The following is a 20,502-nucleotide window of genomic DNA, read 5'->3' on the forward strand; positions in this document are numbered from 1 at the left end:
ACTTCTTTCTTTGAACTTCATTCTTCCGCTATATCAGGCCAATGCTTTCCTGTCACAAGGTGATAACCACACCCTTGAAATTCTGAGCATATTTCTTTTGCTGTGCTGCATGTCTGGACTCCAGGAGGTCCAGAATGCCTTCCTCTCACAGAGCTGAAGGAAACTCCCTGCCTGTGGGGAATTTTGAATGGAGAACTCCCCCAGTTTTGATTCCTCCACCAAGAGCTGAGCAGCTCTCTGGAGGACTGATGCACCAGCAAAGGCCAGAATGTGTAGCTGCAGCATTTCAAAGGGACATACTCCAAGTGGGATATGTGGGTCCAAGTGGATCCAGCCTTGCCCACGCTAGGGGTTTCTCCCTCCTCCACCTATACCAGGCACACCCCTGCCAGACACCAGCCCCATACCAAGGACTTGCTCGTCCTTCAGCAGCACCTGCAGCAACACTTGTGTGGTGCTGAGCATGGTGAAACAGGAAGCCTGCAGCAAGGGATTTGCCACTGTCTATATAATGTCTGGGAGGCGCCTGCAAAATATTGTCAGGACCATGTCTGAATCAGCCTAAAGAGCCCTGGCTGGAAGAGGAGGGAGCGCCTGGCCTGGGGGAGGAGAGCAGGAGCTGTTTGGGTCCCTGTCTCCATGGGATCCCCTACACACACTCTCTACATTGCTGTGACAAGGGCTGGGGAATATTTCCAGCCACGTTTCCACCTGCTTCTCCTTCAGATCCATGGAGATATGGGTCTGGGTCATCCCACAGAGGGGATTACCCTTCTTGCTGTCACATGGAGCTTCTCCCCCATGCTCTGCTGCCCATGCCCCTGGCTGGATTTGAGGCTTCAGACTGCCTGCAGCAGATCCATAGCTTGTTTTTCAAAAAAAACCCCTGAGTTGTGTTGAAATATTTCACACAGGGAAGAGCTACAAGTATTTACTGTGGGAGGGAAATAATTGAGGTTAAAAAAGCATGCTAGTGCTAGATGACTTATTAAGGGATTGCTCTTGCATATGGTGTTGGCAGTGGATATTTGGGGTGCAAGCTCTTTCCTCTCTTCCTGAAGGGCAGAGTTGCTCCCAAGCCCTTGAAGGCAAATTGAGTCATGCCCTTGTCCATGGATAAGCCACTCTTTGTATCCAAGGGGAAAGTTTAATTAGAGGGCTTGCAGATGGATAGCTGTGTGCAGGGAGCCTGGGCTCCCCACAGATTTGAAGCCATATCTATTTTGACTGGTTGGTGGCAGGAGAAGGGAGAGGAAGGCTCCCTACTTGGCACTTCTGAGGAAAAACACCTCCCCAGCTCCTCCAGATCCCACGGGTAGAAGATGTTCTCCTCCTCCCCACCCCTCCTTCTCTGGGGGCTGCCCTCTCCTGTTCTCCTGCCGGCCTGGCCTGCCCCAGCCAAGGGAGGTGCACAGCGGACTCTTGCACATCATTGGTCTGAGAAGGTCTCCATGCCCTTAAAGAGAAGGTGGATTTTCTGCTGAGCCACCCGAGAAGCCCTTTTATACCTCCTTACTCAGCCAGCTGCCTGCGGCTCGTCTGTCCATCCCGTCCAGCCAGCACGACTCTGATTTTCTCCAGACTCGGGTGAGCCTTTCTGCATATCTCCTAACGACCCAGCTTGCTCTTAGGGAGTGACAGGGGAGCAGATTTACTTATTTGAGTACTAAGGAGATAATACCAGGTGGGGGTGGCCTGCTGGGAGAAACAGGGGTACGAATAACACTTCATCCTCTGCTGATTGGAGAGGGTCTGTGCATTGGAAAGGTTTGCTCTGTCTCTTCCAGTGAGCTTTTCTCTTTCCGATTTCATGCTTTCCCCTGCCTTGGCTGGTTCTGCTCTCAGCTTGAGTGGCGAGGGCAAGTGGAGCCTAACGCTGACCTCCGCAGGGCCACGGGATTCAGGATCCTTGCCTGCGGTGACTCGGCTATGCTCGCTGCTTACACCCTTCCTCGGCTCCCTACCGGGCCCTTGCAGCGCCTTCCTGCCCAAAAACACCCTCGGGCAGGCACCGACATCCAAATTTATGGTGTGCTGCCTGCAGAACAGGTGATTCGAAGCCCACATGGCGGGCAGCGAGCTGCAGCCAGGCGTTGTCCCCCTGGCGTGGCTGCGGCCGGAGCGGGAGCGTGTGCGGGGCAGGGATGTCTGTCCGGGACACAGCCCGCGTTCCTCGGCCGGAGCGGGAGCGGGACAGGGATGTCTGTCCGGGACACAGCCCGCGTTCCTCGGCCGGAGCGTGTGTGGGGCAGGGATGTCTGTCCGGGACACAGCCCGCGTTCCTCAGCCGAAGCGGCACGGTGTGCGGGGCAGGGATGTCTGTCCGGGACACAGCCCGCGTTCCTCGGCCGGAGCGGGAGCGGGACAGGGATGTCTGTCCGGGACACAGCCCGCGTTCCTCGGCCGGAGCGGGAGCGGGACAGGGATGTCTGTCCGGGACACAGCCCGCGTTCCGCGGCCCCGGCCCCGCTGCGGCCCCGCCACCTGCGCCCCGCATCGCCGCCACCGCCCCGAGTCACGGGGCTGGCACCGCGGAAAGGCTGCCTTCCCAGGAGACAGCTGCAGCTCCTTCTGCAGCTCCCTGGCCATTTTTAGAAGCACTTTCCCTCCCCCCCGCTCCTCTCTGAAGTAATATGATGGGCCCGCACATTTTCCAGGATAAAGTTTCCTTGGCCCTGCAAGCTGTGCCTCCTGCCTCGGGCATGAGCCCCCATTAACACTTCCCCTCCTGACAGAGCCTCCCAGGACTGCAGACTACGTTTGGGGGCCTTGTCTGTTCTGCAAAGATCAGGCTTAGGAGATGCAAGGAGATACTGCTCTGATAGAAAAGTAAAATTCTATTTATGTGGAAATCATTTACAGCAAACCAAAGGTGCTCTTCCATCTCTTCCCTAATACTCTGTGTTGTATGTGTAAAATTTCCACTTAAAGCAAATGTGAGGGATTGCCTGGGGAATTTTTTTGTGCTTGTATCAACTCAACCACAACTTCCAGCTGTGCTGAAGCTGCTGCAACAGGCTCCCCTGTCCCACAGAATGAGTGCCTACACTGGCAGCAGCATCCTCTGAAGTCCTTCTTTGTCACCTGGGGTCATTGCCAGCCCTTTGCTGGCTTTGGGATATTTCTTGTTTATGAAGTGAAGCAAGGTTGAATGGCAAAGTAAAGCAGCAAACTGAAAATAGTTTTTGCCTTTTCTTCCCTCATTGAATAAAATGGTTTTGTGGGGGTCAGACAAGAAACATACCTGCAGGAATCACTGTCACAAATCTTTTTCTGGCTCAACCCCATTTGGTCTTTTCCAGAAGTCCCTTGATGCTGTGGTTTGTGTTGCTATGAAGAGATGTTTACCTCTCATCTACAAACTACAGCCTAGTTCCCTATATGATGAAAAATTGGTGAAGTTGGGAAATAAGAACAGACCTGTTCCTCTTTTTATTTTCTAGAGTAGTCTTGCTTTGTTTTTATACCCAAAAAAATAAAAAAAAGGTTTAAAACCCACAAAAAAAGAGACCACAAGCATGAATAGTTGTTAACTTTTTCTCTTGGTTTTCATTTCAGGCTCACAACCATCTAAACCAAGATGTCTGAGTAAGTTCCCATTTTTCTGTCTCTAATACACTGTTGGCATTTAAAAATTTTTGTTCAACCACCAACTTTTATGCTTGTTAAGATTCTTCTGCTTGTTTCCAGTTAGGATGCTAACTAACTGCCTTTTTTTCCTCTTTCCCCTTTCTCTTCCTTCCTTTCCTTGTCCATCTGATTTTCCTGAACAGTGAAGAGGTAAGTGTGTTTTGCTGGGTTTTTCCTTTAGCAATGCTTATGGCAGCAGTCCTGGCTTCACCATTCCTCCCTAGGAAAATCAGCTGCTGAGTGTGTGTGTGGGAAGAATGGCTCATGGTTATTTTCTTGCTGACTCCTCCTGGTAAACACATGAAGGAGAAGAAAAATCCCTTTTGAAAGGCTTTTTTTTCTTTTTTTTTTTGTCCTCTGGCTTGGAGGTAGATGCTTTTTTCCCTCCATTCCTGCTTCCCAAGTCGGCCACGAGATGGTGCTGGGAAGGCAGTGGTCCAGAGCCGCCTCTCCTCCATCATCCATCCATCATCCCGCCCTTGGCCTCGCATCCTCTCCTCCTTCTCCACATCTAGCCCTTCATTTTCTACCCACTGAGCACTGACAAAGCCCTCCTCAAAGGCAATTCAAGGAGACCTGGATCCAGGGGAGTGTGAGCAGGGTGGAAGTTTCATTCTTAGCAAGTTTTCTCTGGCTTCTGGCAAAGCCAGGTGGGGCTGGGGGTGTCTGGAGAAATGCAGGGGAAGGTGTGGGAGGATTGTTTGTGGCTTTGTCACTCCACATTTCCTCTTAGCAAATTGCTCCATCCTTCATTTCTGCTTGGCATCTCCCCATATGTCTGCAACACCACGAGCTCCAGCTTGTTCTCACTGAGAGAAAAGAGGATGTCAGGGACATAGAAATGCCACAAAATGGTGCCAATAACCAACATGTTCTTTTACTCCCCATCAAACCCAGACCTCCCAGAAAAGGCTAGGAGGACACTCTTTGCTGAGGTACCAGTTTTCAGGTGGAGAATAAGCCCTGGACTAACAGACCTCAAGGGATCTGATTGACTGATGGTTAATAGTGTGCTGCATCTCTGAGCTGGGTGCCTTTTACTTGCAGAGCCCTCCAGCCCTGTCAGGAGGGCCTTTGCACCATTTACTTATGTGAGACATGTCAGGTTTTGTTACATTTCACTCTGCACATCCCTATCCACTTCCTCCTTTCTGCAGCACAGACCCACACCCAAGTGCTGCTTTCTACTCCCCGCCCCTCAGCATATCAGATGTGCTTCCCCCTGGGGAGCCCAACTCAGCCGTGCCCTGTCTTCTGAGTGAAATGTTCAGGAAACAGCTGAAATGCAGAAGTTGTGGGTTTTTTATAAATTGGAGTCCTGTGGCTGCTGGTCCAGCTTGGCAAGGACAGAAGGGCAGCCTGTGGTCAGGTCTGTCCTCCAGCTGTGATGAACCTCTGCTTCAGCATCACTTGTGCTGGATCTTCCCAGCTCCAAGAAATTACACAGCCTTCATGTTTTCACCTGCCTGGCTGTCCTTGTCACCAGAGTGTCAGAAGGACACATGCTCTGGACTGCTCAGAAAGACATCCCACAGCTCCTGAGTGCCCAGGAACATGGGAGTCATTAGCTTGAGCACAAAGAAAACACATCTGAGTGAAGGGGAAATTAGAGAAAAGGCTAAAAGTCCCAAGAAGCCAAGTTTTAAGCCATATTTTATACATATTTTTTCAAGTTCATCACCCTTGTTATCTTCTCCTCTGGGACTTTGTAGGTTTTGGCTACCTGAGGCTGGCAAAGCTGGGTTCAGCAGGGAGCCTCTTCCTTGAGTGCTGCTGGTTTGGGGACAAACTGTGTGTCAGGATGGAGCCATCTCCCTGGCAGGGCTGCAGGTCCTTGATGGACTGTGGCATTGCATGGGGAAGAGCAATGGAAAGGGGAATGGGCACCTGATAACCTTCTTTTGTCTTGTCTTTTCTTCCACTTGCAGAAAAAGAGGAGGGCAGCCACTGCCCGTCGGCAGCACCTGAAGGTACGTGGCACTGCTGTGGCTGTGGGATGTGTGTCCCGACCTTCCCACCTCCCATCCCAAGCCAGCCAGCTCTCAGCACTCTCCCTACTAGAAGAGGCCACGATGCACAGCATAGGGGCCTCCCACCCCACTCCTTATTGGGTCTCTATCTTATCCCTTGCTTGGAAATGCTGGTATTTATGGGAACTCCCCTCTCCGCCAGGACTCCCACTCCCCGGTGAACCCCCTACCCTCCTTCCTTGCTTCTACCCTGCACTGATGCTTCTCCTGCTGCCTTCCAGAGTGCTATGCTCCAGCTTGCTGTCACTGAAATAGAAAAGGAAGCAGCTGCTAAAGAAGTGGAGAAGCAAAACTACCTGGCAGAACATTGCCCTCCTCTGTCACTCCCAGGATCCATGCAGGAACTTCAGGTACAGGCTACTTTAACACTTTCAGTGCTGGAGCAGAAAATATTGACTCCATCAGTCAGCCTGGTGGATCTAGACTGGCATTCCCGTCTTGACCCTCTCCTCACCCTGTGTTACTCTACAGCCAGATGAACATGCAGCTGGCTTGGGAGGCAGGTGGGGTCTCTCTGAAAACAAAAGTGGTCTGGCTGGCAGGAAAGATGTGTTTTAAATGGTGTGTTGAGGCAGCATTTGTGTGCAGCCAGTAGCATGGAGATTAGGAGCTGGCTGACAAGCTCCTCTTCACCTCAATCCCATCTAGCCTTCTGGACTGAGGGCTTTCAGAGCCAGAGTGATCAGGAGAGAGGAATCATGTGTGGGTCCTAGCAGTCAACATCCCTCTTTACTTTCTTCCCAGGAGCTGTGCAAAAAGCTTCATGCCAAGATAGAGTCAGTGGATGAGGAGAGGTATGACACAGAGGTGAAGCTACAGAAGACTACAAAGGAGGTGAGTTTCCTCTGGAGCCATCCTTCAGGGGAGTCTGCAACCCATTCCTCATGCCTCCCTGTACTGCTTGGATCCATCTCATTAAACCCATGCCACTCTCTCTCCACCCCCCATCATTTCATTCCCCCTGGAAGCTGGAAGACTTGAGCCAGAAACTCTTTGACCTGCGTGGCAAGTTCAAGCGGCCGCCGCTGCGCAGGGTGCGCATGTCGGCTGACGCGATGCTGCGGGCCCTGCTGGGCTCCAAGCACAAGGTCTGCATGGACCTCCGAGCCAACCTGAAGCAAGTGAAGAAGGAGGACACTGAGAAGGTATCCTTCCCTCTTCCTTTTTTCCCTTCAGGGCTCACACCTCCCTGTAAGATAGACAGGGTTCAGAATGACTCTTTCTCCATAATGTTCTTCTTCCTGCTCGGTATTTCCTTCTCTGGCACCCATGATGTTGAAACAGGAGGGTGCAGTTCAAAAAGATGTATAGCATGGGTGGAACTGGGTCCCTCTAGCTGACATGGGGGTTTCCACGTGTGGGGCTGGGGCCGGGTTGGTTCTTACCACGGCACCATTCACACCAACACAACCATCCCTCCCCCAGGAGAAGGATCTGCGTGATGTCGGTGACTGGAGGAAGAACATTGAGGAGAAGTCCGGCATGGAGGGCAGAAAGAAGATGTTTGAGGCTGGCGAGTCCTAAGCACCTGTGTCTCCACAGCCGTCCTCCTCTCCCTGCTGTCCCCGCTGCCCCATCGGGCTCAGGGGTGCTGACTGGGTGTCATTTCTCTCTAGTTTTGTGAAGAGCTGCATCATGGCAGCAGTGATGTAAATAAAGCTTTGGTGGGAGAGGTGGGTGTTGCCTGCCTGGGTGGCCAGACCCCGACTCGTGCCATGGTGCCAGCAGGGACTGCCTCACTGTGGCAGGGGCTGTGCTGAGGAGATGGGGGACCTCTCTGCTGTTGGTCCCTGTCCAAAGCTGCAGGTACTCATACCCTTCCCCAGTGGTGAAGAGACAAAGAGACAACAATCCAAGCCCCAAGAGGTGTTGTAGAACCCCAGTCCACGATGGCATCAGCAGGAAGCTGTGGGGAAGAGCTGAGAAAGGGGGAGAGGGGTGGCATCTGCAGGGCAGAAGCAGACCCTTTGGCTCTGGTGGGATTTGAGAGGTGTGAAATCAGGAGAACCTTGGCAGCACCTGCAGCAGCACCCTGGGACTGGTACAGTGTAGGGTGCTGTGATTTAGAGATGATGGCTGCCACCAGAATGGCATGGGGAGCTGGGGGGGGGGGGGCGAGGGGGCGGTGGGTCAGTCCTTTCCCTGCCATGGTGGGGATGTCCATGCTGGCCACTTTTCTTTTGGGTTAGCCCAGGACTTCCAAATTTTTAGCTGCCGACAAGTAAAATCTTAAATCAGCCTCAATGGTTTTTAAAAGAGAACAAAACAAACACCCAAATTCACCTTCCTTCTGCCTTCTCCCATCCCCCCAAACCCTCAGCCCATGAAGTTTCCGGCACAGCTCACTTCTGCTGAGCACAGGAAAAGCGAAACAGTGGCAGCACCCTGGTGCTGGAGCTGTCTGTGGGGCTGCTGTGCCAACCAGGGGAGAAGATGTCAGACTCGGAGGGGTGCCAGGAGGGTGCAGAAGGAGTGAGCCAAGTGGGAGATGAATCCCCTGAGGAGAATGAGAGGTGAGGCTTGGGGACACCACAGCTGCCTTCCAGTCCCAGGAAGCTGGGAAGCTGGGGAGGCACTGAGGGAAAGGAGGATGTGCAGCCAGAACAATGATGACCCATGAGGCTGGAATAGGTCAGATGTTCCATCAGGCTTTTGACAAGCTCCTCCAGCTAGGATGAAACTTAGATTTCCTAAAGGTCTCATCCCCTTTGAACTTCAAACCCTTGGGAAGGGGTTGATTGAGTAGGAACCTCAGCTCCAGCAGCAGAAAAGCTCAAGTGAGAGATCTGGTGATCTGGAACTGCTCTGCAGCTGAAATCAGCCCCATCTCTAAGACCTCTCTAATGTGGAGACCAGCTGCCTTCTCTCCTTGCTGGGCACATCTGATTTCTTGCTGCATCCCCTGTGTCTCCAGCCGAATTAACCTGGCAATGTTTCAGGCTGGCTGCTGTAAAATTATATATCTCCCTGTGCCTCTGCTCTGCTTTATTGCTTTATCAGCAGAGACTGTAAAATTTGGGGTCTCTTCACTTGAATACAGACAGCTTTCCATGAGGGCTAAAAGAAGACAGATCAGTAGCAGAGTCCACATCTGTCTGTGGTGGAGGCAGAGAGATAAGCTTGGCCAAAGTGCATCACCCAAAGTGCTCAGATTTGGACGGGATTCAGGCTGAGCATCCAGGGAGCTTGGGAGGTTGCCTGAATTTTCACCTCCAGCTTCAAAGCTCACATTAGCATTTCTCCCCGAGGCTTCTGAGAGCTGGCACAGCTAATGTTGATAGGAAAAACAAAGGCCTGTTGATGCTGCTGTAAGTCTGCTTGAACCAGACCGGTGTTAAGCTCTCTTCCATGAACTGGAATTGCTACATGGGAAACTGCTGTGGTGTGAGCCTACCCAAATAAGAGAGAAGCTGGTGGGAGCTCTGGAGAGATGGCTGCTTGGGCTGCTCTGCCTTGATGGGGAGAGGTTGGGAGCTCAGTATGCACAGGGTCTGATACTCAGAGCTCTCTGTAAAGCCCTGGAGGCTTCAGGTAACTCCTGCCCTTAGCTCCTACACCCACGGCCCGGCACATCCCTTGGGCTGTGCTCTGCAGGACACCTGCACCTGGGAGGCAGATTGGCTTTTCCCAAATTCCCCTGTCTCTGTCCTCCTGGGGCTTCCCTTCCCGTGAGCTGCAGGGCAGGCAGCCCATGTATGGTCACTGCCTGGGGAGAGGCTCTGCTGTGCCAGCAAGCCCCAGGCTTTTCCTTGCCACGTCCATCCCCAGCTGTCTTGAATTCTCCAGATCCTTAGAGGAGTCTCAAGGGTCTTTGCTGAAATGACTGCTGTTGCTAAGTATACCCATGGTTGGAAGGAGGCTGTTTGGGAAAACTGATACTTGGAGAGTTTTTGGACCCCTCAGTACACCAGATTCCTTGGGGGTAGAATGGAGGGATGGCTGATCCCTGCTCAGGAGTAACTGGTCACAGTTTGACCCAGCTGGGCTCATTAAAGTGGAAAATAGAAGGGAAATTAACAGGGGAGGACCAGATGGATTATTTAATGAAGCTGGGTTATACTTCTGGTTTCCAAATTGGATATAGGTGGTCTGGCAGTGGCATTAGGGATAAAGAACTGTCTCTAATTATAGGAGGTATCAGGTGCCTTCACTGTCCTTTTCTCCTTGAAGGAAAAAAAAAATAAAATAAGCCTGGCTTGCCTCGCCTTGCCTTCAGGCTTATTTTGCTATGTAAAGCTATGGGTTTGGAGGAGTGTGTGTTAAAGCAAGGGGATTGCCCAGCAGCCTTCATTTGAACTGCACTTTGCTTTTTAAAACACAGAAGACTCTCTGCTGGCTGAAAGGCTGGCTTTTTAAAAACTATTGGTGTAAAGTCTGGCTCTGAAGTTTGTGGGAATCCCTTGCCCTGGATTTCATCAGGTGAACTTACTTCAGAGGGTTTAGGGCTTTTCCTCAAATCCAAAAACCCTGTGATAACTGGAAGGGCTGGCTGTGCAGCAGGGAAATGCTTAACCTTGGTATGCCCTGGGGATCCTGGGCCCCTCTGCTCTGACCTTCACTGACCTTGCTAATCCAGCCCTGAGTGATGCTCTGCCTGCATCCCCCTTTGCATCTGTCACCCCTGTGACCCACAAGCCCAACTGTGGGCTCTGCCTGGGGGCTGAGCTGACTCCTTGCTGCCCTGGTGCTCTCTTCAGAGCTGGACTTGCTCCCAGCTAGGCACTCACCCAGCCTGGCTGCCGCCTCTGTCAGGACTCTGGCTCACATCTGGACACACCACCTGGCCAGGAGGTGCTCCGAGACCTCCTCAGCGTCATGTTTTTGTTGGGAACAGCTTTCTCTTTGAGGGGCGTGGGAATCCTGGCCCAAAGAAAGTTGTTGCTCAGGCTCCAGGAGGCATTGGTATGACCACCAGGCTCCTGAGAGTGTAATCTGGCTCTGCCTGCCTGCAGACCTGCAGTGGGGCTCAGAGGGAACATCACAAGGATTTGGTGCTCTCACTTCATCCTCCCCATGCTGTTCTCCTGGCACAGTCCAGCTTTGCAAACCTGCCTGGGAGGGACCTGCCTGCTCACCTGGAACAGCTGAGGGAGGGCTCTGCTCCCCCAGCTTGCACAGCAGCCTGGGGAGTAGCTGCAGTTCCTCTTCTCTTTATGAGTCCAATAAACTCCTCATCAGGCTGTCTTTGGGATTACTGAGGTGATGCTCTGGCATCCTTTGAAGCCAAGTGCACAAGGAATGGGTGTTCATGGTGTGGTTCTGCTTCAAAGCCTTTGATGAGGAGAAGCCTTGGGGATGTACATCAATGAAAGGAAGACACAGGGGTGTATGATAGGGGCTCAGGCCTCTTTGCCCAGGTCGTGTTCTGGATCATGGCCATCTGGTATGGGTCAAAAAATATATCCTAGGAGGTGCTGCACGTTCTGGGAAAGCAGCTGTCCTGCATGGCATGAATTTGGTATGATCAGTGCTAGAGGAGCACCCACGGTGCCCAGCCAAGGTCAGGGTGTCACCATGGTGGGTGTTCCATGGCTATGCCTGTGGCTACTGCCTCCGGGACAGAGGACAGGTTATCTCTACTGCCAGGCCAGACAGCTGAGATGAGATGGTCAGGAAGGGGAAGGGATGCCCTGACTGTAGAATTTGCCCACTGTGGTTTGGTACCCAGAAGAGGTGGTTTCCTACTCGACCTGTGTGACATCTGCCAGGTCTTGGCAGCTATTTGAGGTAACCCAAGGCATCCCACATTTGACACATGTGTTCAGGCACCTGAATTGCTCCCTGATTTCCCAGAATCCGCTAGGAAGCACAGGCCACTAGTGAGATTTGAGCCTCGCTCTCCTGAGGCTTGGACGGGTGTCTCGCAGTCCTCAGCCTGTCCTCATGTTCCACAGAGGCTCAGTCACGAGTGGGTTAACCAGCCCCACTTGGAGCCCATGTATGTTTTCCTTGCCAGTGCATCCATCCTAACGCACACCAGATGTGTGAGGCAGCCTTTGAAGTGTCTTAATCCCAGGTTTCGGCACTCAGAGTTGTCTTTCTCACGGGCAGGTCTCTGGGCTCCACTCCTGCAGCCCCCATCCCCTGCAGGAGAACTGGCAGCAAGGCAGGACAAAATATCTTCTGATATTTGCTACTTTAAGCAAGTCCCTCCTGGGATGGGCTGCTGGGGCTGGCAGCAGAGCTCCATATTCAGTCCATATTCAGTGGGAGTGTCAAACCCAGGAACTACTTGGGTTCAGCCTGTCTCACATGAGCAGTGGAGGTTCCCAGCAGCCTGGTGCAACTGGTAACTGTCCAAGAAATACATGGATAAAGAGGCAGATGCATGAGCAAACCCAGCTGGATTTATTAATGAATGGAAATGGCAGTCAGTGGGCTTCTATTGGCTTAATTGGTGACTTCCATCCAGTGGTCTGAAACTTGGGCAATCTGCAAGCAATTGATCTGAGAAGTGCAAGACTCAGATTAGCTGGAGCTCAGTTTATTTGGATTTCTCTTGCTATTGCACAGACACGTCGGCCCAAATGCTTTTGCCAGTGTGTGTCAGCACCATCCCTCTGCCTGCCACAGAGAAAGCTCTGCCAGTTTGCATCAGCTGGAGGCCTTTGGCTCTTTTGCTTACGCACTCATTTTGAAACCAGATATTTTTTGTTAGGGATTCATTCTGCATTACCAAGGAAGCCTCTCTCCCAGCTCTAGGTATCTATTGCTTGCTGCAGCTGACTAGACAGTTTGTGCAGTGCCTTTTATCAAGTCCTTGCCAGATAGCTTGGAAAATATGATCTTTTCTTCTGTGCTTGTGTTTTTCTGCTGCAGAAGCAGTTTCCTTTCCAGTGCAAGCTTGCTTTGGAGCCATTAGCATTGACAAACTCTGAATTATTGACAGACCCCAAACAATCACGGCTGCCAGCTATTTAGGAAGGGCAGAGTTCTCTCCCAGTAAAATTGATGACAATAATAATTTCCTTTTGAAATAAGTGCCTCCTTGCAGTTGTCACATAGCTTCCCATACCAGGAGCTGACAGCATTTTGCCCAAGCTGAGCTGTCTTGAAGGGCAGACTACTGTGATACATAGGCTGTGCACCCCTGCTCTGGTGGGATCTCTTCCTGTGGGTGGCATTTATCTCTTCTGCTGCTTCTGAATTCCAGTTGTCATCTTCCTGCATACAGCATTAGCTGCCCTTTGTGCAGAAAGGCTCCTCTCAGCTTTTCTTTAGGCCTCACTTTGGAGCATTAATGACTATTCCCCCTTGATGGAGCCATGTATCTTCAAGCTTTTTGAGTACATGATGATGCTTTTGCGAGCCCTTTCAAAACAGCTCCTGTCTTTTGCCCAGGCTTAGCGAGGGAAGCATGGATGCATATGGGCAAGCTGATGCTAGATGCCTTTTCCTGGGACAAGGAGCAACTTGAAGTGAGGGATGCAGGAACTGCCCAGTGGTGCTCGGGAGTTCCTTCTGATCCATTTAGTGTCCCCTGACCCCAGCTGGATTGACAGCCCGGCACTGTAAAGCGGAGATTAATGGTTGCTAAAACTGCTTGTATTGCACAACACGGTGCTGCATCAGAGCCTGGAGCCAGCTGCAGATGAGCTAATAAGTTTATATTGGGCAGAAGCTCTATTTTACTTCTTGAAAGCTGTGTGGTCAGCTGAGCAGCACGGCTCGACACAGGGCTGCACTCACAGTGCAGTGGAACTCACCTTCGGGCCCATCCACAAATCGTGCTGCACGGCTTTGGGCGATGCTTAAACGTGTCACACAGATGCCACCTGGTGAAGGAAGGAGGTGCCTCTGTTACTGGTAGTGCACCGCTTATGCCCAGCATGGAAGATGTCTGAAGGTGTCTTCAGCTGCCCAGTGTCCATCTAATCCGCCTAATCAAAGCAAAGACCACTTCATTTATTTTAAATAGACATTCAAAATTCAAGTTCATTCAGCAGCTTTCCAAACGTTGCTGAGCAGAGACTCATGACGAGGCAATGTGATGCTATAAAAAGGCCTTTTTCAGATTTTTCCTACAGTGTCTGCTGGGGGAAGACAACCTCTTGGCAGCAGCTGCCTACATCTTATCCATCCTGGCTGGAATCCTGTGTCCTGCTTCTTGGCCTTGCGGTAGACAAGCATCCCTAAGAGATGGAGCCTGCCTCCTCAGGGCCAATAGTTCTCCTCTTGTCCTGTAATGACCCTCCTGTGTGGGATGGGAGTGTCTTATCTGCAGCCATTGTTTTGTCTTCCTGTCTCTTTCCCAATGGCTTTGTTGATTTAACATAATATATAGATAGCAGGGCACAGTATCAGAAATGGTGCTGGCTCGGCATGCCGGGCCAGCTGCACTCCTCCAGGCCTTGGCTCAGTCACTTGGCCTTAGCCCTTGGTCTGGGAAACCTGGATGGTGGCTCACTGCAGTGGCTCAGGTGGTCTCTTGTTGTTTGCCCAGCCCTTGGTGCAAGAGGAGCCCAGATCTCCTTTAACCATGCTGGGCTGCCCTGGTAATGCTCCTCTCCTTCCCCTCTTTTTTAAATCCATCCTTTGTCCTTGTGTGTATCACCCCTGGGGCAAAAGCATCTTCTCCTACAAGGCTTGTAAATTTTCATCTTCCCCTGTCACTAATAAATGAAGCAAACTTCACGATGGAACCTAGTGATTTTAGGTTTATGGATGTACCCCTTAAGTTCCCCAGGGAGTGTCTGTTTTCCATTCTGTGTGAGGGTGAGAGGTGGCAGTGAGGTAGAGGAGGAAGAATGCTCCTTCTAGATCCAGCTTCTGATTCCCTCTCATTTCTGCCTCTTTGGATGTCAGAGGAAGAAAGTCATCACTGATCCCATGCCAAATATTTCAGACTTCGTATGACACAGTGTTTGTTGGCTGTTTAGACCCACAATGATATGTGTTTTTCATGGTGCTCCTCTGAGCAACAACCCTGAGCCAACAGAGTTGGCTCCTGCCTGCAGCCCCGCCTCCCTGGACACCCATGGGGTCGTGCATTGCCTCGGGAATATCCTCTCCTGACTCATGCCAGGACAGAGGAAGGGGTGCTGGGGAGCACCCTGGGACTGGACGCCTTGCCCTGCATCCTGAGCGAATTGCAGAGGTGGGGCGCCCTGCCCTCCTGGCAGCACACTTTGGTGCTTGTAAAGAGCTGTTCTGGTGGGAAGCAGACAATGTGCTGCTTTTGGCTGCTACTGCTCTCTCTCCTCAGGATTATCTCTTGTTTGCCTGTCTTGGTCTCTGTATTTGGCTGCCTGAAAGCGAGTGCTGGCAGAGTAAGGTGGACTGAGTTAAGTAGGAGTTCAGGGTGAAGGTGAGGTGGTTTCAAAGGCTGGTTTCGAAGTGGTGGATGCATGTGCCTGGTGAGGAGAGGCTGGTGGGATGTCAGGATAGGGGGAGAGGTGTAGGATGGCAGAGGGAAAGATGCATCACTTAAAAGGAAAACTAGAGACCACCCCTCGTCTATTCCATTGTCCTAGGGGCTGCTGGTGGAGGCACAGGGTCTCCACTTGGGAGAGAGGCTCCAGGGCTCTTAGTCCTTGCTGAAGATGTGAGGCTGTCCCTGTGAGAGCATCTTCTCAGGGTGGGATCCCACCACTGACATGCAGGCATGGACTTCTGGGAACCATGGTGGCACTTGTAAAGCACTGGCCCTTGCAGTGACTGTGATTTGGGGCTTATGCTGACAGTGGTTGACATCCCAGCAATATTGGAGAGAAATGCTTGAGCTGTATTTAGCAGTACTAGGGTATTTTTGTTTCTTTTTTTTTTTTTCCTTTGACCATGTGTGAGCCTTCAACTGATTTTGCAACTAGTGCTACATAGCAGAATGATTGTGTAATTAACGGGAACTGGTGCAGCCCTATCTCTCTGGGACTCCAGCCCTCCTTCCCACAGGGATGGAGGCAGACCCGCTCTCTCTCACAGCATTTCACCTTCTCTGCCTTCCCTGTTGCAGGGAAGAGCTTTGGGGAACTCCAGTGCCACACAATGTGCTCCTGGGTGCTCCAGTTCCTGTACTGGGGTGGTGTTTTGCTGCAGAGATTTATGGTGTTTCTCCTAGCTTAAACTGTGCCAAAAAAGAACAGATGAATTAATTCTTTTTTTCTTTCTTCCTGTGTCCACTGTACTCCTACCCACTTCCTGGTGGGACCAGGGGGTTTGTTTCTGTGAAAGGATCCAAGCAGCTGTGGGACTGATGCTGACCTTACTGCTCCTGGACACATGGTGTGACTCACACTGATGCACGTGGCAGTGAGGGGCAGGAGAGGAGAGGGGTCCCAAGGTGCCTCTGCACTCCAAGGCAGTGGTGTGGGATTTCTCCTGGGATTTCTCTGTGGACACGTCCTTTGTGCTTTTGAGTAGTGGGTTTAAATGCTCCCTGCCCCACAGAGATGGGAATAGTGACTCTGTCCATTCCCCTTCTTGCAAGCTGTGGGTCCTGTCCTGCTCTCTTCCCACTGTGGTCCTGCAGGACCCTGCTGATGCTGGAGGAAGGATGAGTTTTCTTGTCATATTTAATATCTTTCTCAAAGATGAAAGCCAGAAGGGCAGGAAGCCTTCCCCAGAGGTCGAGTTGTCCAGCCACCTTAAAAGATTTTTCCAGGCAGAGTTCGTCATATTGAATATCTTTCTCAAAGATGAAAACCAGGAGAAGGGCAGGAAGCCTTCCCCAGAGGTCGAGTTGTCCAGCCACCTTAAAAGATTTTTCCAGGCAGAGTTCAGTACCAGGAATTTCTCTCCCTGGGAGCAACACAAAGCTCAGCCTCATGCCTGTTGCAGTTAAGGGACCCCCTTCCTCACTGCCTCACTTCTGGTGTTTCCAAATTATCTTAGCACCTTAGACCAGTAAGAGCTAATGTCATGACCTCTCCCCAGTCCTGCATTTCATCATCCAAGCATGGTTTCTGTCAGCCCTGTTCATTGAAAGCCCCATCTCTGAGAGGCAATCAGTCCTGGAACTGGGGTGGAAGTCTGCCAAGTGCTTTCAAGACAAGGAGCTCATGCTGGCATCCTCTGGGAGTCAAACCCGCGCGGAGCCAAGGCTCTCTTGCTGGGGGAATTAACAGCTTTTCCTCTGCCCATTTACACAGAGACTTTAGCCTCCCATAGGTAGCAGTGTGCTGTTACCTCCAGGCTCCTGCCTTCTGCCGGTGGCAGTGGCTGCATTCCTCCCTGCCCCTCCTTGGCTCCCTGAGGATCGTCTGGCATCTCTGCCTTCATTCTGAATGAAGAACGCTTGCAGTGATTTCATTCAACCCCCAGCTGCTGCCGGGCTACATCTCTGCGTGCCAGGGCTCCTGCAAGCTGCCTCCTTGCCTGGCTCGGACCATGGGAGTCAGTGGCAGGTTTGGACCGATTCTCTCCAAAACAAAAACCCTGTAGATGCACACTTCACTTCAACTCTGGCCAATTGTGGTGAAGTCAATAGGAATGCTCACATGCTTAAACCTAATTACTCCTGCAAGCACTTGCAGGGCTGGGACAAGCTTTTTTTTAGCAAGAGATCTTTTGTGGTGGATCTCTTGCATCTTCTCACTGAATTTAGAAAGAAAAATATGCAGTGTGCCATCATCTGAGCAGCCCACAGCGTGAGGCCAGCATCAATGGCTGTGCTTTGTGGATTTTGTTGTTCATAATCACTTAGGTGATGCTTAGTAAATACCTGCAGGGGAGAAAAACCAAGCTGTTTTGAAATGAAGAGACAGGGGAAGGGAGGGCAGGTACTTCCTTTTTTTTATTGAGATTTCTTGGTGGATTTCATGGGCAACTTCCCCATTTCAGCTTACCATGAGTAAAGAAACATTTCTGCAGAAGAGATCGAAAGGTAATGTGTAAATGAGATGAGAGGGACTGAAAGCAGAAGGAAGGTGAAGGTCTCAGCAGAGTGGTTCCATCATAACTGCTCCCATTTTGCAGACAGCCAGAGGAATATTCCCTCTTACCTTGGGGAAGATGGGCAGGCCATGCCATGAGCACCATAATGTGCAAGTATAAGGCAGGACTGGAACTTGCTAGGTACAAGTCCAGGCACCTGTTGGGTTTGGCATAGTGGAGGTTCTCTTTTCACCCAAAAAGCACACGGAGATGCAGTTTAGGGAGAAAGACTCTTCTGTTTTTTCCTCCCAAGACTACTCCCATGAGGAGGCAGCATGAAGAACAACAATCTGAATGTGTGGCAGATGGGCAGTTTGTTTTAGCATTTTGTCTTATCTTAGTCCTTCATCAAACACTCTAGCACTTCTTTTATCTCCTGAAATATCAGCGTTTCAAGGAGGCAAGCCGGATTTAGCTGAATTTTTTGCCTCTTGCCCAATTTGATGGCTGGGAAAACTGAGGCATGGGCGACTTGGTGACTCGGTGAGGGGGCAATGTTTGAGAGCAGAAGCAGGGTGTAGCCTGCCTGAGGCTGTAGCTCTGTGGCTTCCCCCAAAATCTTGCTGCTATCTCCATCCCAGGAGAACATTTTCCTCTGGTGTGGCATTTCCCTTAGGTGCTAAGCCCCTTTCGTGTTAATCTGACTCTTGGCTCACCTTCGGGCGTGCAGGGACTGTTTGGAGGTGAGACCTTCATGCAAGACTTCTGCTGTGAATGGAGCAGGAGCGATTTGCAGCCCGTCGGGTGCAAGTTGCCAACCTGGATGTCTGCTCCCTAGCTGCTTTGTGTAATCAGAAAAACAGTGGTCAAGGTGGGAAAAAACAGAAGGGGGGAAAAAAAAAAGGGCGGGGGAGAGGATGGGGCTGAGAAGATGAAGGAGGGAGAGAAGAGTTAAAGGCAGGAGAGAATCCCCCTCGCAGGGGAGTGGGGAGCGCCGGGCTTTGTGCTGCGGGGCCCGCAGAGATTCTCCCGTGACACTTCCACGAGGCACAGGGGGAGGAGGAGGAGGAGGTAGAGGTGGAGGAGACAAGCCGGGGGTGTGGAGCGGGGAGGGGGGGCTAGCAGAAACAAAAGGAAACCAGCTGCAGAACTTCCTGAAGGCGGAGAGGGGGCCGCGGGAGCGCGGAGTGCCGGGCGGCTGCCTGCGGCGCTGGGGAGGGGGCGGCAGCGGGACCCTGCCCGCCGCGGCTCGGCCACCATGACCAGCGCGATCCTCAGGAGGAACTCCAGCAAGCAGGGCCTGCAGAACCTAATCAGGTGAGCGCCCACCTGCCCGCCGGGACCCGCTGCCGGCTCCGGCTGGATGTGCCCGCGCCGAGGGGCGCGGTGCGGGAAAGGGAGCGGGGGGAAAGGGAGCCGACCATCTTCGTGTCCCTTTAAATCGGCGGAATTTCGTCCTTAACGCTGGTTTTCCAGCAGACCCCATGCATTCGAAGGAAGGATAATAGATAACCCTCCCTCTCCTCCCCTAAAGCTGTATGAGAAAAGCAGATTTGAACTTACTGATGGCTTTTCCAGGAGCTCCCAGCTGAAAGAACTGAGCACAACTGTACTGTGACACTCACCTGAGCCGCTGGTTTCCCCTCTCCCGCAAGGGATGTCTCAGTACGTGGCTTTTTGTGTCTCCCGAGTGCTGAACGCTTCTGGCTAGAAAAAGGATTTTTCTTTTTTTCCCCGCAGGAACTGTACGTTGTGCACGCTGTGATGCGCGTTTTTAATTCAGAGATCACTAAAGGGCTGGATCCTCCCAGGGCTGCAAGCTGACACCGCTCTTTTTTCGATTTAATTGATCACAATAGTGCTTTGAACCTTTCTCTCAGAGTATAATTGCCAGGGCAGGGAGGTGGATGGCTCAGTTGGGCTTATTCCCGTTTGTCAGCCGGCGCTGAGCCCGGGAGGACGGCTACATTGTCTGCCGGCTTTGAGATTCCCTGCCATGCGGTCACTGTGCTCTTCCCTGGGGGCTGGAATTGCTGCTTTCCTCCGTGGGTCTCTGGGATCCATCTCTGGATGATGCTGGTGTGCCATGGTGATGGCCCTGACTGGGCTGAAGAGAGGCACTTCTCACCTTTTCATATTTAGTTGAGCAGATGGATGGGTGAGAGGTGGGATTGGGCAGTGCTGGACTCAAACTCTGTGCCTTGGGCGCCTCTTGGCTCCCTTGTGCTCGCTGTGATTGCTGCTCTCCAGCTGAGAGGTGGAGGATGTCACCGTGGGGTTTATTTCACCAGGCATTTTCCAGTCAGTTGGGGATTTCTGATTGGTAATGCAGCCTCTAAACCTCATCTCTCAAATAAGTTTCTTGCCTTGGAAGGTAAATGGGCACCTACAGCCCGTCCAGACCTTGCCACTTTCTGCCCTTCTGGACCCAGGGAAGCTGGCAGAGAAGCTCCCACTGGTTGCACAGGCCCCCGGGCTGGAAATTGGGCAGGAGAAGCTGACTCCTCTGGGTTCATCTTTTGTTTGGCCTCTTGGACCCATTCCCTGGTCTCAGCCCAGGGGGACTGGGATCTGAGTTACACATCCCTGTTATAGAGCAGGGCTTTGTCAGCGGCTTGCGAGGGGTAGGGAAACCTCTGTGGGTGTGCAGAAGGCAGGGACGAGCTCGGATTTGGGGCCAGCTGGTACTCAGGAGGGCCAGGCGAATGAACTGGGGTGGGAATTGCCTGCTTACAGCTGGGCAGCAATTTTTAATTTGTCAGCTGGGTGACAGATGCGGGGGAGCAAGGGGAAACACATGTTCTTCATGCAGAGAAAAGGGGTGTCCAAAGGACTGTCCTCAGCACAGCCTAAACCAGGGGTGTTTTGCTGTCCTGAGTAACATCTCCAAGTTCCTCCTGCTTTGGATAAGGGACTTTTGGTGTCCCAGAGACTCACAGGGACTTTTTTTACAAGGTGACATGTAAAATGTTTCCTGAGAAGGGTTATTGCACTTAACCTGATTGAGGTTTAGCTTTGTGGCTGTGTTTTC

At 51.9% G+C, this 20,502-nt stretch overlaps 3 protein-coding genes across 4 annotated transcripts in view; 2 read left to right on the top strand and 1 right to left on the bottom strand.

Annotated features, from left to right (window-relative positions):
* Nucleotides 1-1,465: 1,465 nt before the first annotated feature.
* Nucleotides 1,466-7,332, top strand: TNNI2 (troponin I2, fast skeletal type). Its single transcript, XM_041415214.1, has 8 exons — nt 1,466-1,587; nt 3,559-3,588; nt 3,774-3,780; nt 5,559-5,600; nt 5,882-6,010; nt 6,405-6,494; nt 6,629-6,805; nt 7,086-7,332. The coding sequence occupies exons 2-8, from the start codon at nt 3,581-3,583 to the stop codon at nt 7,182-7,184; spliced, it is 552 nt and encodes a 183-aa protein (XP_041271148.1). The 5' UTR covers nt 1,466-1,587; nt 3,559-3,580; the 3' UTR covers nt 7,185-7,332.
* Nucleotides 1,604-2,750, bottom strand: LOC121341577. The gene is made up of 3 exons (XM_041415215.1): nt 2,454-2,750; nt 2,318-2,398; nt 1,604-2,201 (listed from the first exon to the last, which is right to left on the bottom strand). Exons 1-3 carry the CDS (start codon nt 2,587-2,589, stop codon nt 1,609-1,611), a joined length of 810 nt encoding a protein of 269 aa, XP_041271149.1. The 5' UTR covers nt 2,590-2,750; the 3' UTR covers nt 1,604-1,608.
* A 453-nt stretch (nt 7,333-7,785) lies between the features above and the next one.
* Nucleotides 7,786-20,502, top strand: part of LSP1 (lymphocyte specific protein 1) — a 47,469-nt gene continuing 34,752 nt past the window's right edge. Inside the window, exon 1 of one of the 2 annotated variants that reach the window (XM_041415158.1) lies at nt 7,786-8,173. In XM_041415158.1, the coding sequence (XP_041271092.1) occupies nt 8,094-8,173 (80 nt within the window). In that variant the 5' untranslated portion in view covers nt 7,786-8,093. Of the gene's footprint in view, nt 8,174-18,641; nt 18,789-20,502 lie in introns of those variants that run through there. The other variant, XM_041415159.1, reaches the window with a different exon arrangement.

Source organism: Onychostruthus taczanowskii, unplaced genomic scaffold, assembly GCF_017590055.1.
Source record: "Onychostruthus taczanowskii isolate IOZ18803 unplaced genomic scaffold, ASM1759005v1 scaffold49, whole genome shotgun sequence".
In the NCBI taxonomy this organism is placed as follows: domain Eukaryota; kingdom Metazoa; phylum Chordata; class Aves; order Passeriformes; family Passeridae; genus Onychostruthus; species Onychostruthus taczanowskii.

What these genes read in the sequence shown, in the direction of transcription:
- LOC121341577 (XM_041415215.1), bottom strand. Translation starts at nt 2,589, where the DNA reads ATGGCCAGGGAGCTGCAGAAGGAGCTGCAGCTGTCTCCTGGGAAGGCA. An exon ending in GCAGCGGGGCCGGGGCCGCG is followed by an intron (nt 2,399 to 2,453) that starts GAACGCGGGCTG and finishes GCTCCGGCCGAG; the next exon opens with GAACGCGGGCTGTGTCCCGG. An exon ending in GGGCTGTGTCCCGGACAGAC is followed by an intron (nt 2,202 to 2,317) that starts ATCCCTGCCCCG and finishes TCCCGGACAGAC; the next exon opens with ATCCCTGTCCCGCTCCCGCT.
- TNNI2 (XM_041415214.1), top strand. An exon ending in CCCGTCGGCAGCACCTGAAG is followed by an intron (nt 5,601 to 5,881) that starts GTACGTGGCACT and finishes GCTGCCTTCCAG; the next exon opens with AGTGCTATGCTCCAGCTTGC. An exon ending in TACAGAAGACTACAAAGGAG is followed by an intron (nt 6,495 to 6,628) that starts GTGAGTTTCCTC and finishes TCCCCCTGGAAG; the next exon opens with CTGGAAGACTTGAGCCAGAA.